General features: G+C 36.9%; 1 protein-coding gene across 1 annotated transcript; it reads left to right on the top strand.

Moving 5' to 3' along the window:
• Positions 1-634: 634 nt before the first annotated feature.
• Positions 635-21,007, top strand: LOC134539846 (mitogen-activated protein kinase 1). The gene is made up of 8 exons (XM_063382152.1): positions 635-786; positions 4,041-4,167; positions 8,502-8,612; positions 9,409-9,543; positions 12,741-12,857; positions 15,278-15,634; positions 19,380-19,518; positions 20,857-21,007. The coding sequence occupies exons 1-7, from the start codon at positions 656-658 to the stop codon at positions 19,509-19,511; spliced, it is 1,110 nt and encodes a 369-aa protein (XP_063238222.1). The 5' UTR covers positions 635-655; the 3' UTR covers positions 19,512-19,518; positions 20,857-21,007.
• The last annotated feature ends 2,170 nt before the right edge of the window (positions 21,008-23,177 follow it).

The raw sequence follows: 23,177 nt of genomic DNA on the forward strand, positions 1-23,177 counted from the left end.
ACGCACGGTAAAATATGCTAGTTGGTGATCCGGGCACAGATCAGTATCGGATCAACCAGCTGAGAGCCAGACCCACATCAAACTCTCCCCACTATCAAGTGAATTTTAAAAAAAAACACTCTTTTACAGGATAATAAAAGAATATTAGGGGTACTCTTTAAACCAGCGGTTCCCAAAAGGTGTTCTCGCGGAATCCTGGGGTTCCGTGAGTCATATAAAGCAGGCACGATTATTGTCAAAAAACTTTCTTTGAAGGAGTTGGGGTTTTACCAAAAGAAAAGATGATCATAGGGTTCCTTGGTCGAAAAAAATGAGAACCGCTGCTCTAATCCATTTTTTTAGAAGATCTCTTTTTAAAAAAACATATACCAAAAATTTATTTTTAAAAGTTACTTTAACTAAGAAAATAATAATAAATAAAACAATTAGTGTAAAAACAACTTGTTTATAAAGAAACATTTTATCGCCTGGATTTATGTAATTACTCCCAGCACCAAATGCAGATTGTAATCATAAACTGAATTATAGGTACAAAATAACTTTTTTTAAATTATATATACATCACAGCCGCTGGCTGAATGTATGACGTCTTTATGCAGAGCAATAGCGAACCTCGAAAGAAATAAACGTTCTATGGAGTGCCGTAAATTGTAAAATGGCGGCCGAAGGCGGTGTCGCTTCGTCTGGTAATCCTAACGCAGAAATTGTTAGAGGACAAGTATTTGAAGTAGGACCAAGATACACAAGCCTTTCGTACATTGGGGAAGGAGCTTATGGAATGGTTGTGTAAGTATATAAGCCCGTTCATACTTATTCACGTTTGTAAATATTAACAAGTGGGTGGCAGTTGTCAAAACAGTAGCTAGAATTGTATCGTCTGTTTGTTTACATTTATTTCGGCTTATTCGGATACCTGGTGGAGTTTTAGTAAAAGATTGAGCTAGGTGCAGATTTTTAAAATTATTTTCCTACTTGAGGTAGGGCACGGATGAAAGATCAGTGTTTCGTTATACCATACGATTTTGTGGTACATTCCGATGATTTTCTGATGTGTTTCGCAATAAGGATGACACTTTTTTTTTTTGCTCTGTATTCTCTTTATTTTCTTTCAACGTACCACTGGTACAGAAACAATATCGCAAGCTTAATGATGTTAGTATTTTTTACTCTCGTTTACTGTGTGTTATTAATCATTTTATTGGCCACTATTTTAGTTTTTAACCGTTATGAATACTGTTTATTCAATGCATAGACACTGGTATCTATTCATTCTAAATATTATGCAGCCTTTGTACGGAATTTTGAATAGTTTTAAAGCTTTATTTTTATCCATTAGTCTAGTAGCGTGTTATTTCAAAAACTGCCAGTAGTAATGTACAGTGTGCATGACAATTAAGAGTATAATTACTCCTCTTTGCCAAGTTTTCTCAGTGATTATGATGTTCTCTTGCGTTACACAGCATGAGTAATTATCGGACTTCGCGGCTTTTTGTAACGGAAACAAAAAAAATCGGAAAACAGGGTTTTTACACATTACATACGTCCTTAAATATACCCTGAAGGGATGGTTTCTTAATTCCTACTAGTGAAGAATAATTGTTTATAGCTTACATTACAATTCCTGTGTTTTCACACTGTCACCGCCATTCATTTTTACCCACAATCATGTATCTCTTTGTTTAACACAACTGTAGCCAACTATGGAGAATTAAAAATACGCTTATTTTTACATTTCATTTATTAATTTTTATCCCTGAATCCTGAAGGCTTGATCTTGATGGTATGATCCTGTTGGCTTGATCCTGTGGTACATGAAACATGCTGTTTTAATTCAGTATGTCAGAAGATTCTGTACATAACAAAATATTGTCATATAATAATGAATTATGAACGTAAGTCGAATAAAAAGGAAATTTTTTTTTCAACTTACAATCATAATTCTTTTTTATTTCACAATTTCTTTCATATACAGGATCTTCTAACTTCTGAACTAAAACAGCAAGCATCATGTACCACTGGATCAAGCCTTCAGGATACAGGGATAAACTTGGATACATGAAACACCAGCCATAACGAACACAGAATATACGATGGCTGTAATCAGAGAATTCCCCGGAAAGACTGCAAAATTCAATGTGTCAGCTACTTCAGTGCACAGTATGTATTCCTCACAGAAAATGAATGACATTATAAATTCAGTTCAAATTTTAGGCTCCTATCAAACTCATTCCTTACAACATGACTCAAAATAGTACATACTTTAAATGCAGTGTAACATAACAAACAATACTGTATTCTAATAAAACAATAAACATGAAATACTAGCATTAAAAATTCCTCAACTATAATACAGTTGTTATTTAAACAAATTTTATTATTACAACACCTACATTGTCTAAAAGTTTCAAAAAAAACACACACATACTGGTAAACACAAACAATGAATGTCGACAATTGCATGAATACATATGTATTGTATTGTAAGCTGTAAAATATTTTCCACAAACCACTAGGAATCGAGAAACTTTCCTTGGAGGGTTAATTCAGGAACTTCTCTGGTATATGGAAAACATATATTCTTATTTATCGCTGCTATATAATGAATTGTGGTGGCAGCGTAAAAGCACAGCTATTGTAATGTAGGATATAAAATTTTAATTTTTCCACAAACTAGTAGGAATTATTAAACCATCCCTTGGGAGTAAATTTAGGGATGTGTGTAGTGTGTGAAAACCATGTTTTTCGATTCTTTTTCTGTCCGTTCTAAAAAGCTGCGACGTCCGATAATTACCCACGGCATGTTATCGTTTGCAGGTACAATTCCAGAGCTTCCTCTGGCACACATTTGTAAAGGGCTTTGTCTAGTTCATGCAGGTCTCATTTTAATTTGCGGTAGTTCGAACCTGTTGCTTTGGTTGCATATAATATCTAACCATAGTTTTTTCTGTTGAATATGGTTCCCATTTACTGCTTGGAAAATGCTGTTCATTAAAGTAACCTCAAACGTGTTCTATGGTTGATTGCAAAACTTGAGTACATGGAGCCTAAGAGACTTATTTCAGATTTCCCCATAGATGCTAGTTTTGTTGTGACATCGTCTTGTAAATCGATGAACGCTGGCTGCTTGCACGAAAAAGCATGACTCATTGTCACGTTCCGCCTGAGCCGAGCGTGCAAACGAGAGCGCGGAACAAGCGATAGAGAGGCATGATCGGCTTGTGACACATCTATCTCTCTCTCTTCTACTCACGTTATCGCGTAAAATTATCGTCCATAAACGGACTTCACAGACAATCCCCCCCTTTTATTTTTAGGCAGCTCTGCTTGTCTTTAAGTCCAGTCAGATCCACACCAGGTTCCTGGATGCCGGAGCCAAACAGTGGTTAGACCACCCTTGCTTTTTATAGTAATATTCAACATGATGCTTGCAGTTTTAATTTAGTATGCCCAGAGATCTTGACCAAACACAAATTCAAATATCACAATGCAAACCATTTGTGTCAGGTCTTGTAGAAATTTTTTTCTTTTGTGTTCAACTTACGATCATATTCCATTGCTACCTATATCGCAATATTTATTACATCCAGGAACTTTCAACGTACTAAATTAAAACAGCAAGCATCATGTACCATAGGATCAAGGGATGAACTTGGATATATGATATGGAACTTTTACCTTCAATTCTAGATATGTTTTATGTTATCAGCTCTCTGGTAAAGTGATTTAACAAAAAAAAATGTTCTTTTTGTATCTTCAATTGTAACACAGTGTAATTTTTTTAACAACTGTTATTTTACTGCAAGCAGTTTTTTGCCTGTAAATTATCTTGTTTGTGAATTTTAGTATTCACAGCATCAATTTGTGTAATGTTTGAAGGTAATTGTAGAAAATATATTATTTTTATTTAGGTAGTTATGTTAACCAACAAAATAGCCATAGTTTTTTCAGCATATACAATTAAGACTACGCTATTTTATAGCTATTGTAAGCCTATTGATAATTTTTGTTTTCTAACCATTTTTTTCTTCTTTTTTTTCCAGATCAGCCTATGATAACGTTACAAAGACAAAAGTAGCAATCAAGAAGATTTCACCTTTCGAACATCAGACGTATTGTCAGAGGACGCTCAGGGAAATCAAGATTTTAACCAGGTTTAAACATGAAAATGTGAGTGTTTTCACTGTTATTACATTTGTCAGCTGTTTTCAGCTACCTACCTTGAGACCTCTTTAAGTGGAGGTTGTGATTTTGTTCATCATAAGTACCCCTGCAGAAATCGATACAAGCATCGTTTAATACCGTGTCACTCCGCCTCCGGACTTGATAAACACCTGAACTCAGTTGTGAAGTGAGTTCATAAGGTTATGCGGGTATGTTTAAATAAACAATGGTTCATGTTATTGGTCACTGCAGTGAGCAGGCCCAATCCATGATACGAAAAACACCCCCGAAACATCACTGACCCGCCTCCGGCTTGGACCTGACCTTGCACACCTCCGGGATGAAATGCTTCATCTGGCCTTCGGTGCATTCGACGACGTGCGTCATTGGAGTACAGGCAAAAACGTGATTCGCCGGACCGCATTATGTTCCGTCAGTCAGCTACTGCCCACGTTACATGATTTACAGGCCATTGAAGACACGCAGCTTTACGCGCCTGTGTGAGGAAATGGCCTCTTGCGAGGTGACAGACTACACATTGTTCACTGCACGCAGTTCTCGTCGCTATGTTCTCTCTAAAATAAAAAGGTCTGGATGGACCTTCATTCACTGACTGCAGCAATTCCAGTCAGGTTTGGAAGCAAATTTTGATTCACAAGCCGTGAAACGCGTCTCCGGTCCCCCTCAAGTCAGGTTCTTTTTCTGACCACAATTCTGATTGAGTTTCATTGCCACATGTAGGGCCTACACCATAGCTTGTAGACACGTTGCTGCGAAACACCAACTAATCCAGCAACTTCACGCACCGTATGGCCATGGGCGTGGCCAAACACGATTGCCCCCCTTTTGGCACTCTTGTCACATCCTAGAGTTTAAAAAAAAAATTCTGATTGTGAACAGCACTCAACAACCTTTGAATTTTCCTATAGTAATTTTGTTATGGTTTTTGCACGCGAGTATTTTTTTTTTCCACAGCAAATAAAAGCCTAAAAGTTCATTTTTCATGGTGTTTTTAGGCACGAAAAACTTGGTACATATAGTGTCGTCAGTAGGATAGGTACGTTAATTATCCCACAGTTAAATGGAAGGGTCACCACTTCAGGGGCCAGCCTAGTTAGAGGTGTATTTGTGTCAGTGAGGCATGATTATAAATGCGATGCTCGTTGGTGCTTCTAGCGCGGTGTCTCCTCGTAAGCGCAAGGTTGTGAACTGTGTCTTCTGGCACAGGACAACTGTGAACTTTCAGCTGTAACCATAACATTATATGGCGGAGAAATGAAGATAAAGGTGTAACGTGAGTCCCTCGCAAAGAGCGTTCCATGCAGTTTGAATACGAAATACGGAAACAGGACTACACATTCACTCTCGGTGTGTTCTTAAAAGCTTTTTTTTGTAAACAGATGTGAACTCTGATATCCCGAGCAGTTTCAAAATCGCGTTGTTTTTCCTGAAGCTCTGCACACCGTGTGAGTGCCCGGGTAGGTGCGGCCCTTAGTCACCGTCGTGAAGACCGTGGATGTGCTCTGTACCTGGCTACTGCATTCAAAAATTATTGCAAATATAACAAAAATGGCACAAAATCCCTACTAATATTATAAATGCCAAAGTGGTTTTTCTTATTGGTGTTTGCGTAACATTTCGTTCTAGGTATTGAATAAGTGTAGGCCCATTGCTCGGGTGAAAAGTTCGTGGGATTTTCCGCAAAAGCAACAAGCTGTTCCTCTGTCATTCCTGTTTTTTTTTTTGTTTTTTTACGCAGCAACAGAGCAATGGATTGACGTAATTTTTTTGCACATTGATAGTGTATGGGCCGGAGAGTGGCACAGACTACATGTAATTATGAAAATTCCATCCCTAAGGGTGTGAGGAAAAAAAAGTAAGTTCAGTTTAATAATACAAAATCATTGGAGGTAGATCATTAACACGCAAACAGTGAGTTTGTGTCGTTTCTCTATGTCCACCACGCGAAACCCATCCGCTTGGTGAAGTTCGGGGCTGCTAGCGAACTAAAGGCGCTGATAATTATTTAGAACTTCGTCGATAGATGGCGTTGCCTTGAATTTGTAACGCGCTATCGTTTGGTGTGTCCGTCATGTCTTGTCTAGGGGTTGCCTGCCTTCCCACAGAATGAAGCTGAAGATTGGCGTCCCTGTTTTGCCTTGATGCACAGAGTTTGTGCAGTCAATGGAGGTTTAAAATCATAATTTCCCCGTTTTCATGTTTACGTCCTAAAGATTTAAAACTTGGTAGTGGTGTTCCTTGTATTACGATGTGTTTAGCCCGGGCAACGCCGGGTGCTTCAGCTAGTAACTTACAAATGTGAAACTGAGTAACCTTCATTTTTGCACACACATAATATAACCCATTTGATTTCATAGGGATAACCAACATTCACCAATTAAGATGCAGTATGTCAATACATCAGTCTCAAAACAATACTTTTCAAATATCGCAAATGTGATATGGTGAAATAATAAAGAGCAATGTTTGTAATATTGATCTTCTCATCACAGTTTGTAATCAAATTATGTTACATTCGTGATCGGTATTCTTGATTTTTTATTGATATTTGCAACATTTTTATAACATTTGCATTACAAAAATCAAGTTTCTTAATATTCTTATTGATAAAGTTGATTTTGGTGGTGTTAAATGTTAAATGTGGTTTTTGTGATAATATCTGAGAGACCAATAACTGCAAAATAAATATTAGTTACGTATACAGCCATCAATTTCCAATCTCTTTAAAACATCATGTACCCTATACAATTGAATATTGATATCACTGCCATGTGTTACAACCATATTGAAAATGAGATATCGCTGGCATTTAGTACATTACGTTAATGGTGCTCCAAATGAAATGACAACCCGTTTATTGTGCTATTACACCCTGTTCAAGATAAGGTGAGACTTTTTCTTAGGCAGATGCGACCAAGAACATTCTGACTTTGTTTTTATTTTTACAAATACTCATTCTTTACCTTGTTAACCTTCAAGTCTATGTGTACATCATATAATTATTTCTTAAATTACATTTTCCTAACAAAATCAAATACGTGAATTTATAGTATACAGATTACTTTATGTATTTTTTGAGTGCCATAGATAACATAATACAAATTATGTAAATTCAGTATACTAATACTTGTATTTAATTATTTAATAGTAAGTGAATGTCATTACACATTAAAGCAAGTGATTGTGGTTATAAGAACTAGAATTGTATTCTGATTTTGTAGATTGTGAAGAAACTTTTATACATAAAAATTTCCTACAGTATGTAACTGTGTAGGATTTCTAGACATGCTAGCCTCACTCTCTCGTTAAGTAAAATGATTACAATATGTACATGCATGTACATGCAATAAAATTTTGGCAATTGTAATGGTATTTAATTTTATAAGTGTCCATAAATATTTTGCAGTATTCATGTTGTGTTTGCAAAGTTCATGTAATTGGCTAATATTGTTTCTTTCATTTTGTATTACCTCCAGTTGTTTGCTCAGTCTTGCAAAGAATTATCAAGACCACTGAAGTATTTCAAGAGTTTATGAGTGGTTCTCAATATGTTGCTGCATGTAGTTTTAGATAAGATTTCAGTTGAATATGTCTAAATATCTTACTTACCTATATCAAAATATTTCACATCTATTATTCTTTAAATATTTACTATTAACATTCAACGATCAAGATAAACATTGACTAATAGTTTTTTTATGATTAAAAGAATTAATTCAGACATTACAGTAACGATGGGTACTTATCTGAACAAACCATGCCTTTTTTTACTAATAATCTGTAAAACTGATATTGCTATCAATGTTATATTTTCCTACTTAGTGTGAGACTTAATTAGCTAATCAGTATTCTGGATGTACAGAAAAAAATCCAGTTTACACCATTCTCTTTTTTTATAGTACTTGTTTCGACAATATGGCGCCGGAAAAACTTACATATCCATTAGACTGTTGTTCTTAGTTTTTGAACCAACCACTAAAGACAAAAATGAAACTTTATATTAGCACTGTACAGTATTGAGCACAAAGAGAAACATTTCAAAAACACGTATAACATAAACATAGATAAACTAAATAATTTAACTAGTTCTGTAAGCATTGTATTCGTACACAAAATTAGTAATGGGTAAAGGATGAAATCAGATTATGTTACATGAATAAGGGTTTTTATTTTTCACTGCTCCATATTCGGCTGTCAAACAAAGTCTGAATGTTCCTTGCGGAATCTTTTATAAAAAAGTCTGACCTTGTTTCGAACAGTGTCGGCAACCTTCGTGTCAGGTAACCCGTCCTGCAGCCAAAAGTTGTGTTTCTTTCCAGATCATCGACATTCGGGACATCCTTCGCTCCACCAACATCGACCAGATGAGGGATGTCTACATAGTTCAGTGTCTCATGGAAACAGACCTCTACAAACTGTTGAAAACCCAGGTAATTTCAATTCAGTTCCGTTCTGTTTCTGTGGGGATTGTCGCATCCCACACCGCGACTAGCTCAAATATCAGGCCCGGAGTGGAATTAATAAACACTTGCATGACTCATTTGGGTGCTAAAAAATAATGTTAGCTCCAAAGAAATGTTACTGTTGACGATTCATTACTGAAAATAATGTCTCTCGGACACAAAACTGATATTAACGTATTTTTATTAATACTTGAAGAAAATTCACAGTCTGCATGGCGGCCATCTTCCGACCACAAAAGCATGTGCATTATAGAATTTACAAAACAAGTAGCACATAACCTCTTCACTGATTTCTAAACCATCACGTCGACCGTTCGCAGTTACCGAAGGATGAATGTTAAACGGTAAGTTTTCGATTAAATCCCGTGGTTGCACTTGAACTCACGGTACAGGCAGAAGGACCATGTCCTCGGAACAAAGAAGTTCATTCAATCCTTCTTGTGGGCCATTACCTGCGACTGTGCCAAAAAAAAATTTCCAGTTAAAAAGTTCCAAAAACGAAAAAAGGTTGATTGTATTCGTTAGTTAGCGACCGGAGGACAGTGATGTTGAAGCACGCAGGAGGATACAGAAAGTAAATCCTAAACAGGGCCCCAGAAACTGTTCAATTTAAGCTCGAACCAGCTTTAGTTTAATGTGAATCCAGAACGCAGGCAGCCTGTAGCCATGTGGAATAAAAACGGTGTAAGATATAACTTTGGATTTGACGTGTGGGCGTGTGGTCTCCGAAGGTGATAGATTTTTTTTTTTTTTTTTTTTCCAGCGACTCAGCAATGATCACATATGCTACTTCCTGTACCAGATCCTCCGAGGACTGAAGTACATCCACTCGGCCAACGTGCTGCACCGAGACCTGAAGCCCAGCAACTTGCTGCTGAACACGACGTGCGACTTGAAGGTGAGTGTGCCTCTTCAATACCCTTCATAAAGATTGGTGGCTCGAAAGTCATAGATGAGTGCCGGTATGATAATTTCCGTTTGTTCCTGACTCTGGCTGCAAACAACGCTTTGCGCATGTGCAGTGCAATTGGTGAATTTCTGGCCACGTGATTAGATTTTGTACATAAAAAAAAGATTTTGAATTCCTTTTTCGTATTTTTGTATCTCACCTTAAAACTAATTAGGTGTATTTCACTGTCTCGCTTTGGAATTAAAAAAGTAAATGTAATTAGGAATCGAATGTTGGGGCTACTAATTTCCGATAGACACTATGCTTGGGTCCGATATGTGTTCCAGAGATAATTGCGGACAATAGAGGCTTACCTGTAAGAATTTAACTAACCCAAAAAAAAATATTTTTTGTTCATTTATTAATTATTATTCAACATTGTTGTTTTGTTGAGGGATTTTGTGATATTACAATAGTTTTCTGCCTCTTGATGGTGAAGGTGCTGAAGTAGAGGGGGTTCTTACAAACTTTAATTTTTGATTGCACAAGAGGGTACGAACCATGTACAGGTTTTTCAACATATCAACAAGGCAAGGAAGTTGGTATTGGTCAGCGAAAGTTAGGGAATTTACTTGAAATGTGGGAAAAGTCATGTCAGTTTTCTAGTAGTAGTAATTTAAGTGGTGAATATAATAAATACTCCAGTCTGTTATCACCCAGGTTCACAAGGTTTTGTTTGAACCAGGCCAGCCAGTGCGGGCAGATGACACAGGAGTTAATTTCTTTCTTTCAGAAATTTGCCAAACAAGTAAATTATCCAAAAAAAATTATCTGATGAAATTTGTAATTGTTTTCGGGGAAAAGTCTGGGAAATTTTTATCACCTATTTGTGTGGACACACGGGGTCATCAACTTTCATTTATTAGAAGTGTATGTGGCCAAGTCGGCATGTCTCACAAGACATGTCAACCAAACTGTGTTCGCTGTTTTGCCACGTCTCACATCATCACTTCAAACAAAACAAAATCACTGTATTGTGGCTTAGAATGCAAACCTCATAGGCATCTCAGGAATCACAAACTTTACTAATTATCATTGTTTTCTCACTTGGCATGGTTAACTTGGTTTTGTTGTTAGCTATCTCTAGAGTGCCCTTTTGGCTGACAAACAGTTGAGATACATGCATATATATTTTATTTTAGATAAGAAGATAAAATTCTAAGCTCATATAGTTTTCATTCTAAGCTGATATATGCATTTTCAAAGTGGAGAACTTCGCTAGATAAAATCAAAATGAAAAAATTTTTATTTTAGGGTTGTGTTTTTAAGTTTCAAATAGAGTTAACAGCATCATGGAAAACAGAGAGAACGTGGAATATTCTCAGAATTATGAATTTCAGGAATGATCAGGCAATAGTCTAGGAAATATATATGTCAGTTAAATTAAAATAACTGGTTATAAAAAGGTTCACCCTGTCTCAATAACCCATTAATTGTACTTGGGTTTAGTCTTTGTTCATTGCAATGCTGGCGTACCATGTTTTTTTTTTTTTTTCGGGTAAAGTTAGTAATTTCTGTTTGTAGATTTTCCTTTATACTCTTTTGAAGTCTTAGGAACAAACTTACAATAACTATTACACATTTTGTCGTTATGTGAAATGGTAAAAGGTGGCTGAATTGCAAATAAAATATTTTTTTGAGTGTAAATATTAAGCAGATCCAAGATAAATTTTTTCCTGCTAAAGCTTTTCAAGCTGCTGTTTAGTGGGAAGGCACACACGGTAGTCACACATTTGAGACGTGTGGGGCTTGGAGTGTTTGGCGAGTTGCGCAACCACTCGTAGGTGCTGGTAATCGCTGAGTGGCCTCCTTGTGCTGGATGTGATAACGTTTATTGCGAATGATAACCACTTCACTGATACCGTTCCGCCTCCCGTAGATAGTGACTCAGCCCACATCTCCTGAACACAAAGGGTTCCTCTCTAAGGTGTGCATGTTCTCGAAGTCCTACAAACCTTTCAAAATTGCCTCGGTAGTAATTATTGACGGTAAAATTTTATTTATGTGAGTGTGTATATATGAATGTTTAGAGAGAGATAGATACAGATAGAGATGTTAGTTTTCCAGGAAAGATATGTTTTGGGAAATTTTTCTCTAGAATATTGTCTGCAAAACTGGAAAAATTTTCCATCTCGTTATATACTTTCACAACAGACAAACTTTAAGTTAAAAATTATAAGATTTACAAACAATCGGAATGAAATTGGTGTGCCTAAGAAGGGAGTTACAATTTTTTTTGTCCTCCAACCCTTGTTTTTTTTTAACCCCTTGCAGTTATGGTTGGCCATATAAAAAATTTGTTCAGACAAAAGATTTTGGTATCCCTCCTATGAGTTATATGTTCAAATGGAAGGGATATTTTCCACATTATGGGAGTTACAGCAATTTTTCTGTTTTTTTAAAAAACCTTCCCCATTTCTACAACTTTGGTCAGATAAAGCCCATTAACGAACCCGACCGAGATTTTACACTACTAGATTTTAGGTATCAGTTTGGAAGTATTTGTGAAATATTGTGGCAGTTATCATGTCCCAAAAGTTGTGAATTGTGTGTGTGTGTACACATACTTTTTTTGAGTTTATGGTTTTGAGGTCTATATCTAAACTTTTTCCAAAAGTCTCACTGTGGTAGTGGCTACAATAAGTAGTATTGTTTTTAAATCTAACTAAAACTGCTTCAAGTATCCGAGTGGGGTCTGTTTAGGAAAAACATTTTAAGAATACGCTGCGGGCAGACGAGTGGTTCTGCTTTTTTTATTTAGTTTTCAGACTGTAATTTTAGAAGTATGAAAAGAGCTAAAACATATATTTTCATCATTTTTTAGGCATGACTCGTGAAAGCACCGAAGGGACTTGCATTACATCTTTATCTTCATTTCTCCGCTATGTAATGTTACGGTTACCGCTCATGTATAGTTCTCCTGTGACGACGAGAAGACTGCGCGCCAGTCCAGAGGAGACACCGCGCTAGAAGCACCAGTGAGCGTCGCGCTTATCATCCCGCCTCACCGACACAACTGCACCTTTGACTAGGCAGACCCCTTAATGCTTCACATGAATTTGTCAACAAAAAAAAATTGTGCGCTCGTTAGTGGGTTGGTCTAAAATAAAAAGAGTTTCGGTCTGAAAGATGACTTTGTGTTTCAGATCTGTGACTTTGGCCTGGCAAGAGTGGCGGATCCCGATCACGACCACACGGGCTTCTTGACGGAGTACGTGGCCACCCGCTGGTACAGGGCCCCGGAGATAATGCTCAACTCCAAGGTGCGTGCTCCTCCGTGCTGTTTCATTGACGGGCTCATTACATGAACACTTTAAATTATTTTTCATAAATGATTAATTATAAATAATAATACTTAAAACTCTTTTAGTTCTAAAATATTACTAAATAAATTTTTCCACATCTTGCAGTACAGATTAAATATTTTATTTTAGCAAACCTCAGGACAAAGCTTTCGTTTTGACCCTTGTTTAACTCGACATCTGTGGCCCATTGTAACTGTTATGTGAACCAGGGCCAGCGATGGTATCCAAGGGCCTGGAGGCATTTCATTTTGCCCGACCCTGCTCACTTTTTATTTAAGGTATAATTTTTCAATCCCCACATTTAAAAAAAAAAATTAAAACTGTAGAAGTTACGTTGGCCATAACTGTAAATGTGATTTGCGCAGGTCACGTTAATTGTACAGTTTCCTATGAGTTCTATTAAAAATAGACTTGTAACATCATCCTATCAGGATAAAGCCGAGCATTTAAAGAAAACTCGAAAATGAACCGGGGACCCCCGTGGTGTCGCAGACACCCCCCTTATCGACTGCAGTCACCCGCGTGACTGTTGCAGGTGGAGTCAGTTCATTAATACTGCTCTTGAGGCATTGTTCATGCCTTGCCTTGCTGTGACCGTGGGTAGGATGGATATTTAAATTCAGGAATCATAACGAAAAGTTACCAAATCTTAAGATGGTGGGGTATGTTCCCTCGTAGGATGGTCTCTTTTTTTCCATTCACCACGTGCGTATTCTTCAAGAAATTTGCTATGTTTGAATACGGTATACGTACTTGTAAGTTAATCAGTTTGAGGCTGGTTTTTTTTTTACTTACACTGCAGCAGATTTTGTAGCTGAACTCGTTACAGAGTTGCTGCCAGTGTTTTTTCCTTTACTTCCTTTCAACAAGCATGCATAGGCCCTGCATTTGTCGTTGCTGCTGATAGTACGTATTTCAGTCGTTTTGATAGCTGCGGAATGGGATTTTCAGCAGTGCGATCTGAAAGCACTTCCGAGGATTTATTTTTGTCTCTTTCTTGTGTCACGCATTTTGTATTCGGTTCATAACACACATCTAGAGCAGCCGACCATAAGAACAGGAAATGGTTGGTGGTGTGTTATCAATTGTGGTTTTCCTGTGTTTTGAAAAGATGGTTTGCTTTATCATATATTACATTTAAGCTCAAATATGAAACCGTCCTTAAATCTAAATGTAAAAATCATGCAGTTATTTTGTAAAATTAAATTATCATTTATTTTCAACAAAATCATTTTAATTGTGTGTAAGAAATTTCCTTGTTTGGAGCTTGCAATGAATGTTAACGTTGAGGTTTGCATTATTTCATTATGCAAGGTACCTTGTTTTTTTGAAGTTTTGCTTCATATGCGTTACGGAAAAAATGATGAGAGTGAATTGTTACGATGCACACGCACCATGCAACGAAATTTTCACAGGAAGATGGCAGACTCCACGTATATGAACATAAACCCATATCTAGTCACTTTCATAAAAACTAGGGGACATACCAAACATATTGGTGAACCAAATGATAGTTTATGATAGTGTAACTACCCTGGAATATATTTATTTGGTAAACTAAAATGGACATAGTAAAATAATAATTTTGAGTCTTAAAAAGCTAAGGATTCTGATAAACCATTAATTAAAGTACATATTCTCCTTACAATCCGTCATGTTTCGTAAGCACAGTGGTTATCTTTAATTATGTACAGTATTGGGAAAAAGGAACTGTTCTGTATAACTAGAGATACTGAAATTTCGCACATTCATTTAGTCGCAAGTTCGAATGCAAACCTCTACACTCTCGCACTATGTTCATGATTGGACATGCCCCTCTACGACCGTGAGCCAACGATGCCCGGCTAGGAGAGAAGTGAGTGAATCAGCTAGTGCCAATTAACAAGTATAAAACTGTTCTCGCTAATAAATTAACCAATGGCTAAGCAAACATCGGTTTAACACACTTATGACTTTGAATTCTACTTAAAGTTATTTATGAAAACAAAACCCATTCATGGCAAGTACGTTTATTTAAAAATTGAAGTTTAAAAGAACACGCCAAACAATTAAAATTAACAAGCCGCGCAACAAAAAACAAAAAAAAACGGCACATATCTTTCCTTTCATTGTTGGACTTTTTTTTTTGATGTACTATAATAATAAATGTTCCGAGAATTAGCATTTTTCTCTTGTTTGTATTTGCATGTTCCCCGTTGTTAGAATTGTTCGACTCCCTGATTTTCACCATCTTCATCCCTAACGAACAGCGTGGAAGTTTTTTTCCCTCTCCGTAATCGTTGTATTTGAATTCCGCCCCGAGGCCGAACAAATTCGCGAAATTTTTCCGGATCTCTGTGCATGACCGTGTGGGTAATGGCACAAGTATCGTGCTGCAGGGCTACACCAAGTCCATCGACATCTGGTCGGTGGGCTGCATCCTGGCGGAGATGCTGTCGAACCGGCCCATCTTCCCGGGCAAGCACTACCTGGACCAGCTGAACCACATCCTGGGCGTGCTGGGCTCGCCCACGCCCGCCGACCTGGAGTGCATCATCAACGACAAGGCGCGCAGCTACCTGCAGTCGCTGCCCTTCAAGCCCAAGGTGCCCTGGACCAAGCTGTTCCCCTCGGCCGACGCCAAGGCGCTGGACCTGCTGGACCGCATGCTGACCTTCAACCCGGGCAACCGGGTGGGCGTGGAGGACGCCCTGGCCCACCCCTACCTGGAGCAGTACTACGACCCCGCTGACGAGGTGCGTGTTAGTGGGGCGTCACTGCCTCTGGCCCCGAGGCTGCTGCCTGGAGCAGTGCTACGATCCCGCTGATGAGGTGCGTGCTTCCGGGGCCTCTTGGGGCCCGCCGAGCCGGGGGTGTGTCTGTGTTAGTGAGGCGGGGTCGGATTTGATTCCGAGGGGATGCTATCAAACTAAGTTGTATTTATTCTGAAATAATCCATAAATTTGGTTTCATCCCCAGTAACAATTGCTTCATTAAATGGAGTTCTTCAGGTTCGTGTATGTGTGTACATACACATACATATATACATACATATACATACACACACATACATTTATATACATATATATATATATTAAATTCATGAACCCATTTCTTTTTACGTTTACACACTGTGAGAGCCAGCATAATATTTTCATCATCTGAATTATCACTCGAATCCACTGGCATGCATGTCTCCGACATCGCGAACTAGACTGTCCAGTCTGGCCGCCTGGCGCAGCGAACATAGTGTAGCTTTCTGTGAGGCCTTGGCTTAATTTAGTGGCAATACCTTTTGTATGTTGGTTGTACTACAAGCAACTATTATGTTTTAATTAGGGATGGGATTTTCGAATCTTGGATTCGTCGAATATACCGAATCCTATGGATTCGAGGATTCGTAGGATCCGAGGTGGGATTCGAGGTGGGTTTTTAAGAGATTTAGGTAGTAATTGAAAATTGTAGTGCTGGGCGAAGTTTGGAAATTTCGAACCGAACTGAATCCTTACGTTCGGTTCGAAACCTCTTAAAATATATTCGAAAAACCGAACGTTCGTTTAAAAAAAAATTACGTTTTTATAATTTTCTAACCCCCATTTGAGATCATTCACAAAACAGCACAACAAAATTCCATTACTTGTAATATTCCGACTTTTATCGCATAATTGTCGCCTCAACAGTTTCAAGCGCAGACAAAATAATAATAAAAAAATTATTAATCGTCGCATAACTCTCATTCTCATAGCATTTTTTCATATAGGCGCGCTTTGTTTTTTGTTTACTTTAGAGAATTTTGTATGCATTTCTCGTACTACGTAATATAAACTATCGTACAAATGCCAAAGGTATTGTATATTATACCTTTAACTATAGTGCATGTACGAGAAGTGTTGTAAAATTACCAAAGATTGCGTACCCCATACGTTAAACTAAAGCGCATATACGAGAACTCTCGTATTTCGGCAAAACTAACGTGATCAAGTTAACACAAGACAAATGCGGTAGGAAATGATTATGTAAATCACGTATTTTAAATTACTGGAATGTATTTATTTTCTTTGGCCTTTTTGGTTATAACAGTCAGGTACTGAAAATATTAATTTAATCTTCTGTATTAAAAGTACTGGTCCAGTAAATTTTTCAGTACGGTACTAAGTTGACTAGCGTAGTCGCGGCAGCCATCATTATTTCTCGTGTTTTCTTTTTTCCGACGCAAATTTTTATAACCACACTGACTTACGTTACGTTTACAATATTATTGTTCTTGAGGTGATTTGCGATGAGCAGGCTTACGTCGTTAAAGTTTTCCAAATGGAGAAAAGATAATGACGACCCAGATGACCCAGAACCACCCCAAAAAATGTTTAAAGTTTCTTCTGACGAGCAGCATTCTTCCAAGAAAACAGCAACTGCAGTCAGCGGGTTTTGTAATGTAGATTGGTAACTTAATTCACATTCGACTTTTTTTTAATGTCCTATTAAAAAGTTTTACTTTTTAAAAATGTTAGGTTATGTCTACCACAAAAATATGTTGTGTGGCCTTATGCTGAATGTTCGTCATCTTTATAATCTTATATATATTTTTTTTTAATGAAGGTTAGTGTACACTGAAAAAGGAAGATAGTCTTTTTGAAATTTAGATGGAACTTCTTCATGAATTAAAAGTATGTATATATATACATCTAAAGAAATTAAATGTGAAATGATTTTCTCTAAACTGTTTTCTTTCCTTCATTATTTATTGCATAAACTTTACTTATAAAATGTTTTGCAATGTTTTAATAAAGCTAAGCTATATAATGTCTTAATTTTACATATGGCTGGAGAACCTTTCTTTCACACCATTCAGTTAAAGACCGAAATGTTGGTCGGTTCATTTTAATTCAAAACAATTATTTCTGTATGAGGTTCGGTTCAAAATTTTTTTGCTATGGTTCGATTCAGTTCGGTTCGAAACCAGAGAACTGAGGTTCGCCCAGCTCTAGAAAATTGTATACCTAAACTGTATTATAAAGGTAACGGAAATAGCACAAACATAAGATAAACTACGCTGCATTTTGTCAATTAGCATAACTACTCGATCATTTCCAACCTTCAATAATATAACATTGCAGAAAAAACGTAACTTTTTTTAAATGGTGTCTGTTATACAAACGTATTTTATTGAAAACATAGGAAGGATTAATTTAACAGAGAATTAGACAGATGCAAACTTACGTGTGTGGTTTTTAAGGTTATTTGTCTCTATTTTATATCAGGTGTATACACTATGCACTTATTTTACAATTTTATAAATACTCTTTTTTTTTTTTTAATACATAGGCCTATGTAATTTTTTAAAATAAATGTGTGATTGTTTTTAATAACATGTGGTGAAGTTTAGTGTGGGACTGGGATTCGAGATTCGATGACAAACACTGAGGATTCGAACAAGGATTCGGATTCGACCAAAATGTGGATTCGTCCCATCCCTAGTTTTAATTTTTTTTTTTTCTTGGTAATTGACAAGAAAAAGGACTCGTATACTGAAATTTTTTTTTAATGCAAGATATGGATGAATTTGGCCTAAAAACACATGGTATATCATAAATTAATGATCTATTATGTGCATTCAAGTACATATGTTTACATATATATATGTGTGTTTGTGTGTGTGTGTGTGTGTTTTATGTCATAGGCCAAAATATTTTTTTTTTTAATTTGTCATATTTACATCACTTAACATGTGAATATTAATTAAACACACAAATGGTTGCCCATTTGTTTTTTTGTTTTTTTAATCGTAAAAATACGTACTGCATCACAGTCAAAGTTTCCACCATTTCTGTGAAATAGGTATTGAGAAACATTTTGGTGTCATGTTTATTGAACAGTTAATATTTTAATGATTTAGATAATTCAAGTAAAAAAAATAAATTTCTTAATTAAATATGTATATATATATATTTTTTTGTTTTATGAACTCCACCGCCTGAAATCAGAACCATAAAGTGTTGTCTTTGGTGATGCCTGGTGAGCAGGGCCGGCGCGTCCACACAGGCGAACCAGGCAACCGCCCAGGGCGCCAAGTAGCTGGGGGCGGCGCAGCACGACACATAACAGCTGATATAACATGTTTAACGATTATTGAAACTAGATGAAAATGGGATTTTTGTAACAGTTTGGAATGTTTATATTGATATAAGTAATTATTTAAAGTCCACTGTGATCTGTTTTTGATTTGTAATAAGGAGAACAGTAAAAAAAAAACACAAACCTGCTTACAATTGATTGTTGACAAAGTCTTTAGGCTTACGTGATGTATTTTGAGGCAAGGGAAAAAAAAAATTTTGGGGGTGGTCCGGCGAGGGTGAGAAGGGGGGGGGGGGGGGAATTAAGGTTTTTCACCTAGGTCGCCAATTTACCTTGACACGAAATGAAATCGCGAAACACGGGTGTCCCTGCTGGTGAGTGTTTTGGTGTGTCGACCCGCTGTCCTGAAGCAGCGCCCGCTTGTTCCAGCCCGTGGCCGAGGAGCCGTTCAGGTTCGACATGGAGCTGGACGACCTGCCGAAGGAGACCCTGAAGAAGTACATATTCGAGGAAACAGTATTGTTCAAGGACAAGATGGACCTGGAACACCAAGCCATTTAGTGCTGTGGTGAGTGCATATTGGCAACCGGCAATCACGAGTGAACGTTCCAGGCCTCTGCCGTGTGGGGTTAGCGATTCTGACGGATTATCCAGGGTGTCCGCAAGGAAAAAAATATTTCGTACCAACTTAGGTGAGAAAAAAGTACTAGATTTGAAGAAAGAAAAAAAGTACTAAATTAAAATTTGTTATGGTTTTAACAATTTAGGAAGTTATTATGACATTGCAATGCTCTAACTTAAATTATCACACCACACACACACACATTCATTCCATAGTTTATAAAAAATAATTACGCTCGATAATAAAACATATTGGAGTTACTGTAATAATATTATATTTAAAAAAAAGTACTAGATCTGAGCGTAAATGTACTTGACCACTAAAAAACTTATAAAAGTACTAGATCTAGTACGAAAGTACTAACTGGAGACACCCTGGGATTATCCAACATACTGTAGTTTCACCGGGGATGCCAAAGGAAAATTAATATACGCAGGATTCGTAAGCCTCCTTATTATCCTTAAAAAGTCCTTAATTGGTTTTCATTGAACAAGGCCCCTTAAAAGTCACCAATAATTCTTAAAAACCTTTATAAAGGCAGACAGCATGCAATTAACGGATAAATGCGGGAATTTTGATGTTTTGTTTCCGACTTGGCAGAAATCATCAATTCGCGCACATGCAGTACAGTAGGCGAATTTCGCGCCACGTGATTACTTTTTATACATGAAATACTTTTTTGTTAATTCTTTTTGTATTTTGTGTCTCACCTCAAAAAAACAATGTGCACAATGTCCGACCATTAAACAAGAGCAGGTCAGCCAACCTTGGAGCGTGAGAGAACTTGACGCTCTGCAGCATTGCCATGTGCCCTTGTCAAGTTTCGTATAAGCCATGCACCATGCTTTTCCAACATAAATTTTACAATATACCTAGTTTCGCATTAGTTCTCGTCACAGATTCAAGTGGCTTGCGTTCGCGTCACAATTTTGGTTTTTTCTATTTAAAGTTGAAGAAAGGTTTTTGTTGCGCGACTTATTAATTTAATTTTTTTGGTGTGCTCTTTTAAACTTCAATTTTCAAATAAACGTACTTTCCATGAATGGGTTTTGTTTTCATAAATAACTTCATCTAACAATTTTTTTTTCTCTCGCGTAATCGTCGCACCCCTACTTTTCAAACTTGATTTTAGGATAAAATGTGTGACGATTATGCGAGGAAACACGGTAACTGTGTGCTGGTGAGTTCGGATGAATGTGGTATTATTGAAGTTTGGCTTTGTATATTTTTATGCTCAAATGTTGACAGTTTTTTGCATTGCTTGTTGCTGTTGATGTTGTGCAGAGAGCTTCGTACGTGCCGCGCGAAACTGTATACCGGAGACGTGCATCAGGCTTTGCCGGGATGCGCGCAGAAGACGCAAGGCAGCGGCACATATCTTTCCTTTTATTGTTGGACTTTTTTCGATATATAATAATAAATGTTCCAAGAATTAGTATTTTTCACTTATTTGTATTTGCATGTTCCCATTGTTAGAATTGTTCCACTCCCCGATTTTTGCCGTCTTCATCCCTAACGAATAGCGTAGAAGTTTTGTCCCCCTCCGTAATCGTATTTATTGTCTGGGACCATGTGTGTATATTTATTTATTTTTTAAAACGCCCTTGTATTGTGTCATTTTGATAATTTTTTTTCCACACAATTTTAGTGGTGCTTGAGTTGGAGTGGTTAAGTAAGTTTTCTTATTCTTACTATTATTATCTCTGGCCCATCCGTCTGAAGATGGTCTGGACTCTTATTTGCACGGATTATCAGAATTAGTATTATGGTGCGCATGTTTGTAAAGTTATTGATACGTACGTAATGACATTTTATTTAATCTTTGTATAGTATATAATATGTTTTACTCCAGTCTGTAACCACTCGATTGTATTTTACTAAAAGTAATGAAAAATGGAAGGTTGTGAAGTTATTACATTGTGTTTTAGTAGAGAGACTATTGATACTACTGTCACCAGTGTTTAGTTTTATTTAACTCATTACGTGACAGCTTCAATTTGTTGAGCACTTTTGCTGGCTTTGCTTGTGGTGTTATTGATTCCGAATTTAGTGGTGGAATGCCAAGTTGTATTTTTAGGTATTTCTTTATATTGGCAATGGTGGTGGTTTGGAACAAAAGGCTTTTAGTCTGTTTATGAAGTAGGACCTCCCAAATGTGTTGGAAAGTGAGCCAGTATTTTAGTGTGCATGCGGTGATAGTTTTGGTTTATTTGCGCGGTGTAGTGTGATTCCAATTGACAGATTGCAAATGTAGAAAATGTGTTTAGATACTGTCTCTTTGTAAAAAACTGCCTTCATGTCACGTGACTGTGACGTATTGTTTACGTGTGCATTAGTGTGTTTGATGGACTAGCTTGCACATTAGTAAAAACTAACCAATTGTAAGTGAATGGGAGATTGAGACAATCACTAGGCCACGGTGACCAACCTTTAAATATACTTACAGCCAATTTAAAAAAAATTTTAACTAGAGGGGGCCAATTTGTATCTTATTTTTTTTAGTATCGACAGCTTACTTCCCCTCCCTTATCCCTGATTGTATGCCATTAATGTTTTTAATAGAGCATAAGTACAGTAAACTTAAAATTTTATTTATAAAATCACAGCTCTTACCTACAGCAATTGATAATCTTAATTTATCAATTTATAATTGATGGAGCGAAGCGAGCGATTGGCGTTTGTATGTGACTTTGTCCGACGATAACTTTCGAACTGTTGATTGGATTTTCATAAAATTTTGGTAGGTTGATAAGGTATGGTCAATGGAATTTTTAATTTTGTGAATGATTAAAAACAGTCAAAGAGTTTTTGACATACATGTAAAAACAGAACAGCTTGACGTCTCGGTTTGGGGCAAACTACTATTTTAGCAAAAACATGTTGTCTTGATTGATATCAATGTACTACTACTTAGTTGTTCAGTAGTGATTTCTGTGGTGAATCAGACCGTCAACTGAGCCTTAAGTCCTAGGGTTCGCTGCCACGTTACGAAGCTATACTCACACTAGCGTTGTGTTAATATAGTGCTCAAAATTCCAGGGTGTAAGGTGGGCATTATATTTGCACGACCTTGAACACGGTAAGGCAGTGAGGTAGATGCTTGTGGTTGTGAGGGTTCGATCCGTGTCTGCGATGCATCTGTTTGGCACGGTTCAGAAGTTTTAGTCGGTCAACACAGCGATTCCGACCTCGTTTTGGTTGGCCTGTTCGTAGTTTATCTTTTAATTATGAGGAAGATGGGGTAAAATAATATTTCATAATTTTAGCTCAACCACTCCATCTCGCTATGTATTATTCTGGCCTGCTTTTTTTTTCTCCTTATAATTATTTATCTCAATTTTACTGTAGTAGAGTTTTGGTATCGTGTTTATTTGGTGTTCCAGACATAGTATAATTGCTAGCCATCTTCAAGATTCTGTGTTCCGTTGTCACTAGTAGTTTCCATGTACAATTGAATCTTCGTGTAAATATTTGTGTATATATATATAGTGGTGTAAACATAATCCATAGTTTCAAAGTATGTAGTTAGAATAATTAAGAGCTGTGCAATTTTTGTACTTTGTTTCATGTAGATTTTTATATATTTAATTGAATGCTGAATAAAA

This window comes from Bacillus rossius, chromosome 16, assembly GCF_032445375.1.
Source record: "Bacillus rossius redtenbacheri isolate Brsri chromosome 16, Brsri_v3, whole genome shotgun sequence".
NCBI lineage: Eukaryota > Metazoa > Arthropoda > Insecta > Phasmatodea > Bacillidae > Bacillus > Bacillus rossius.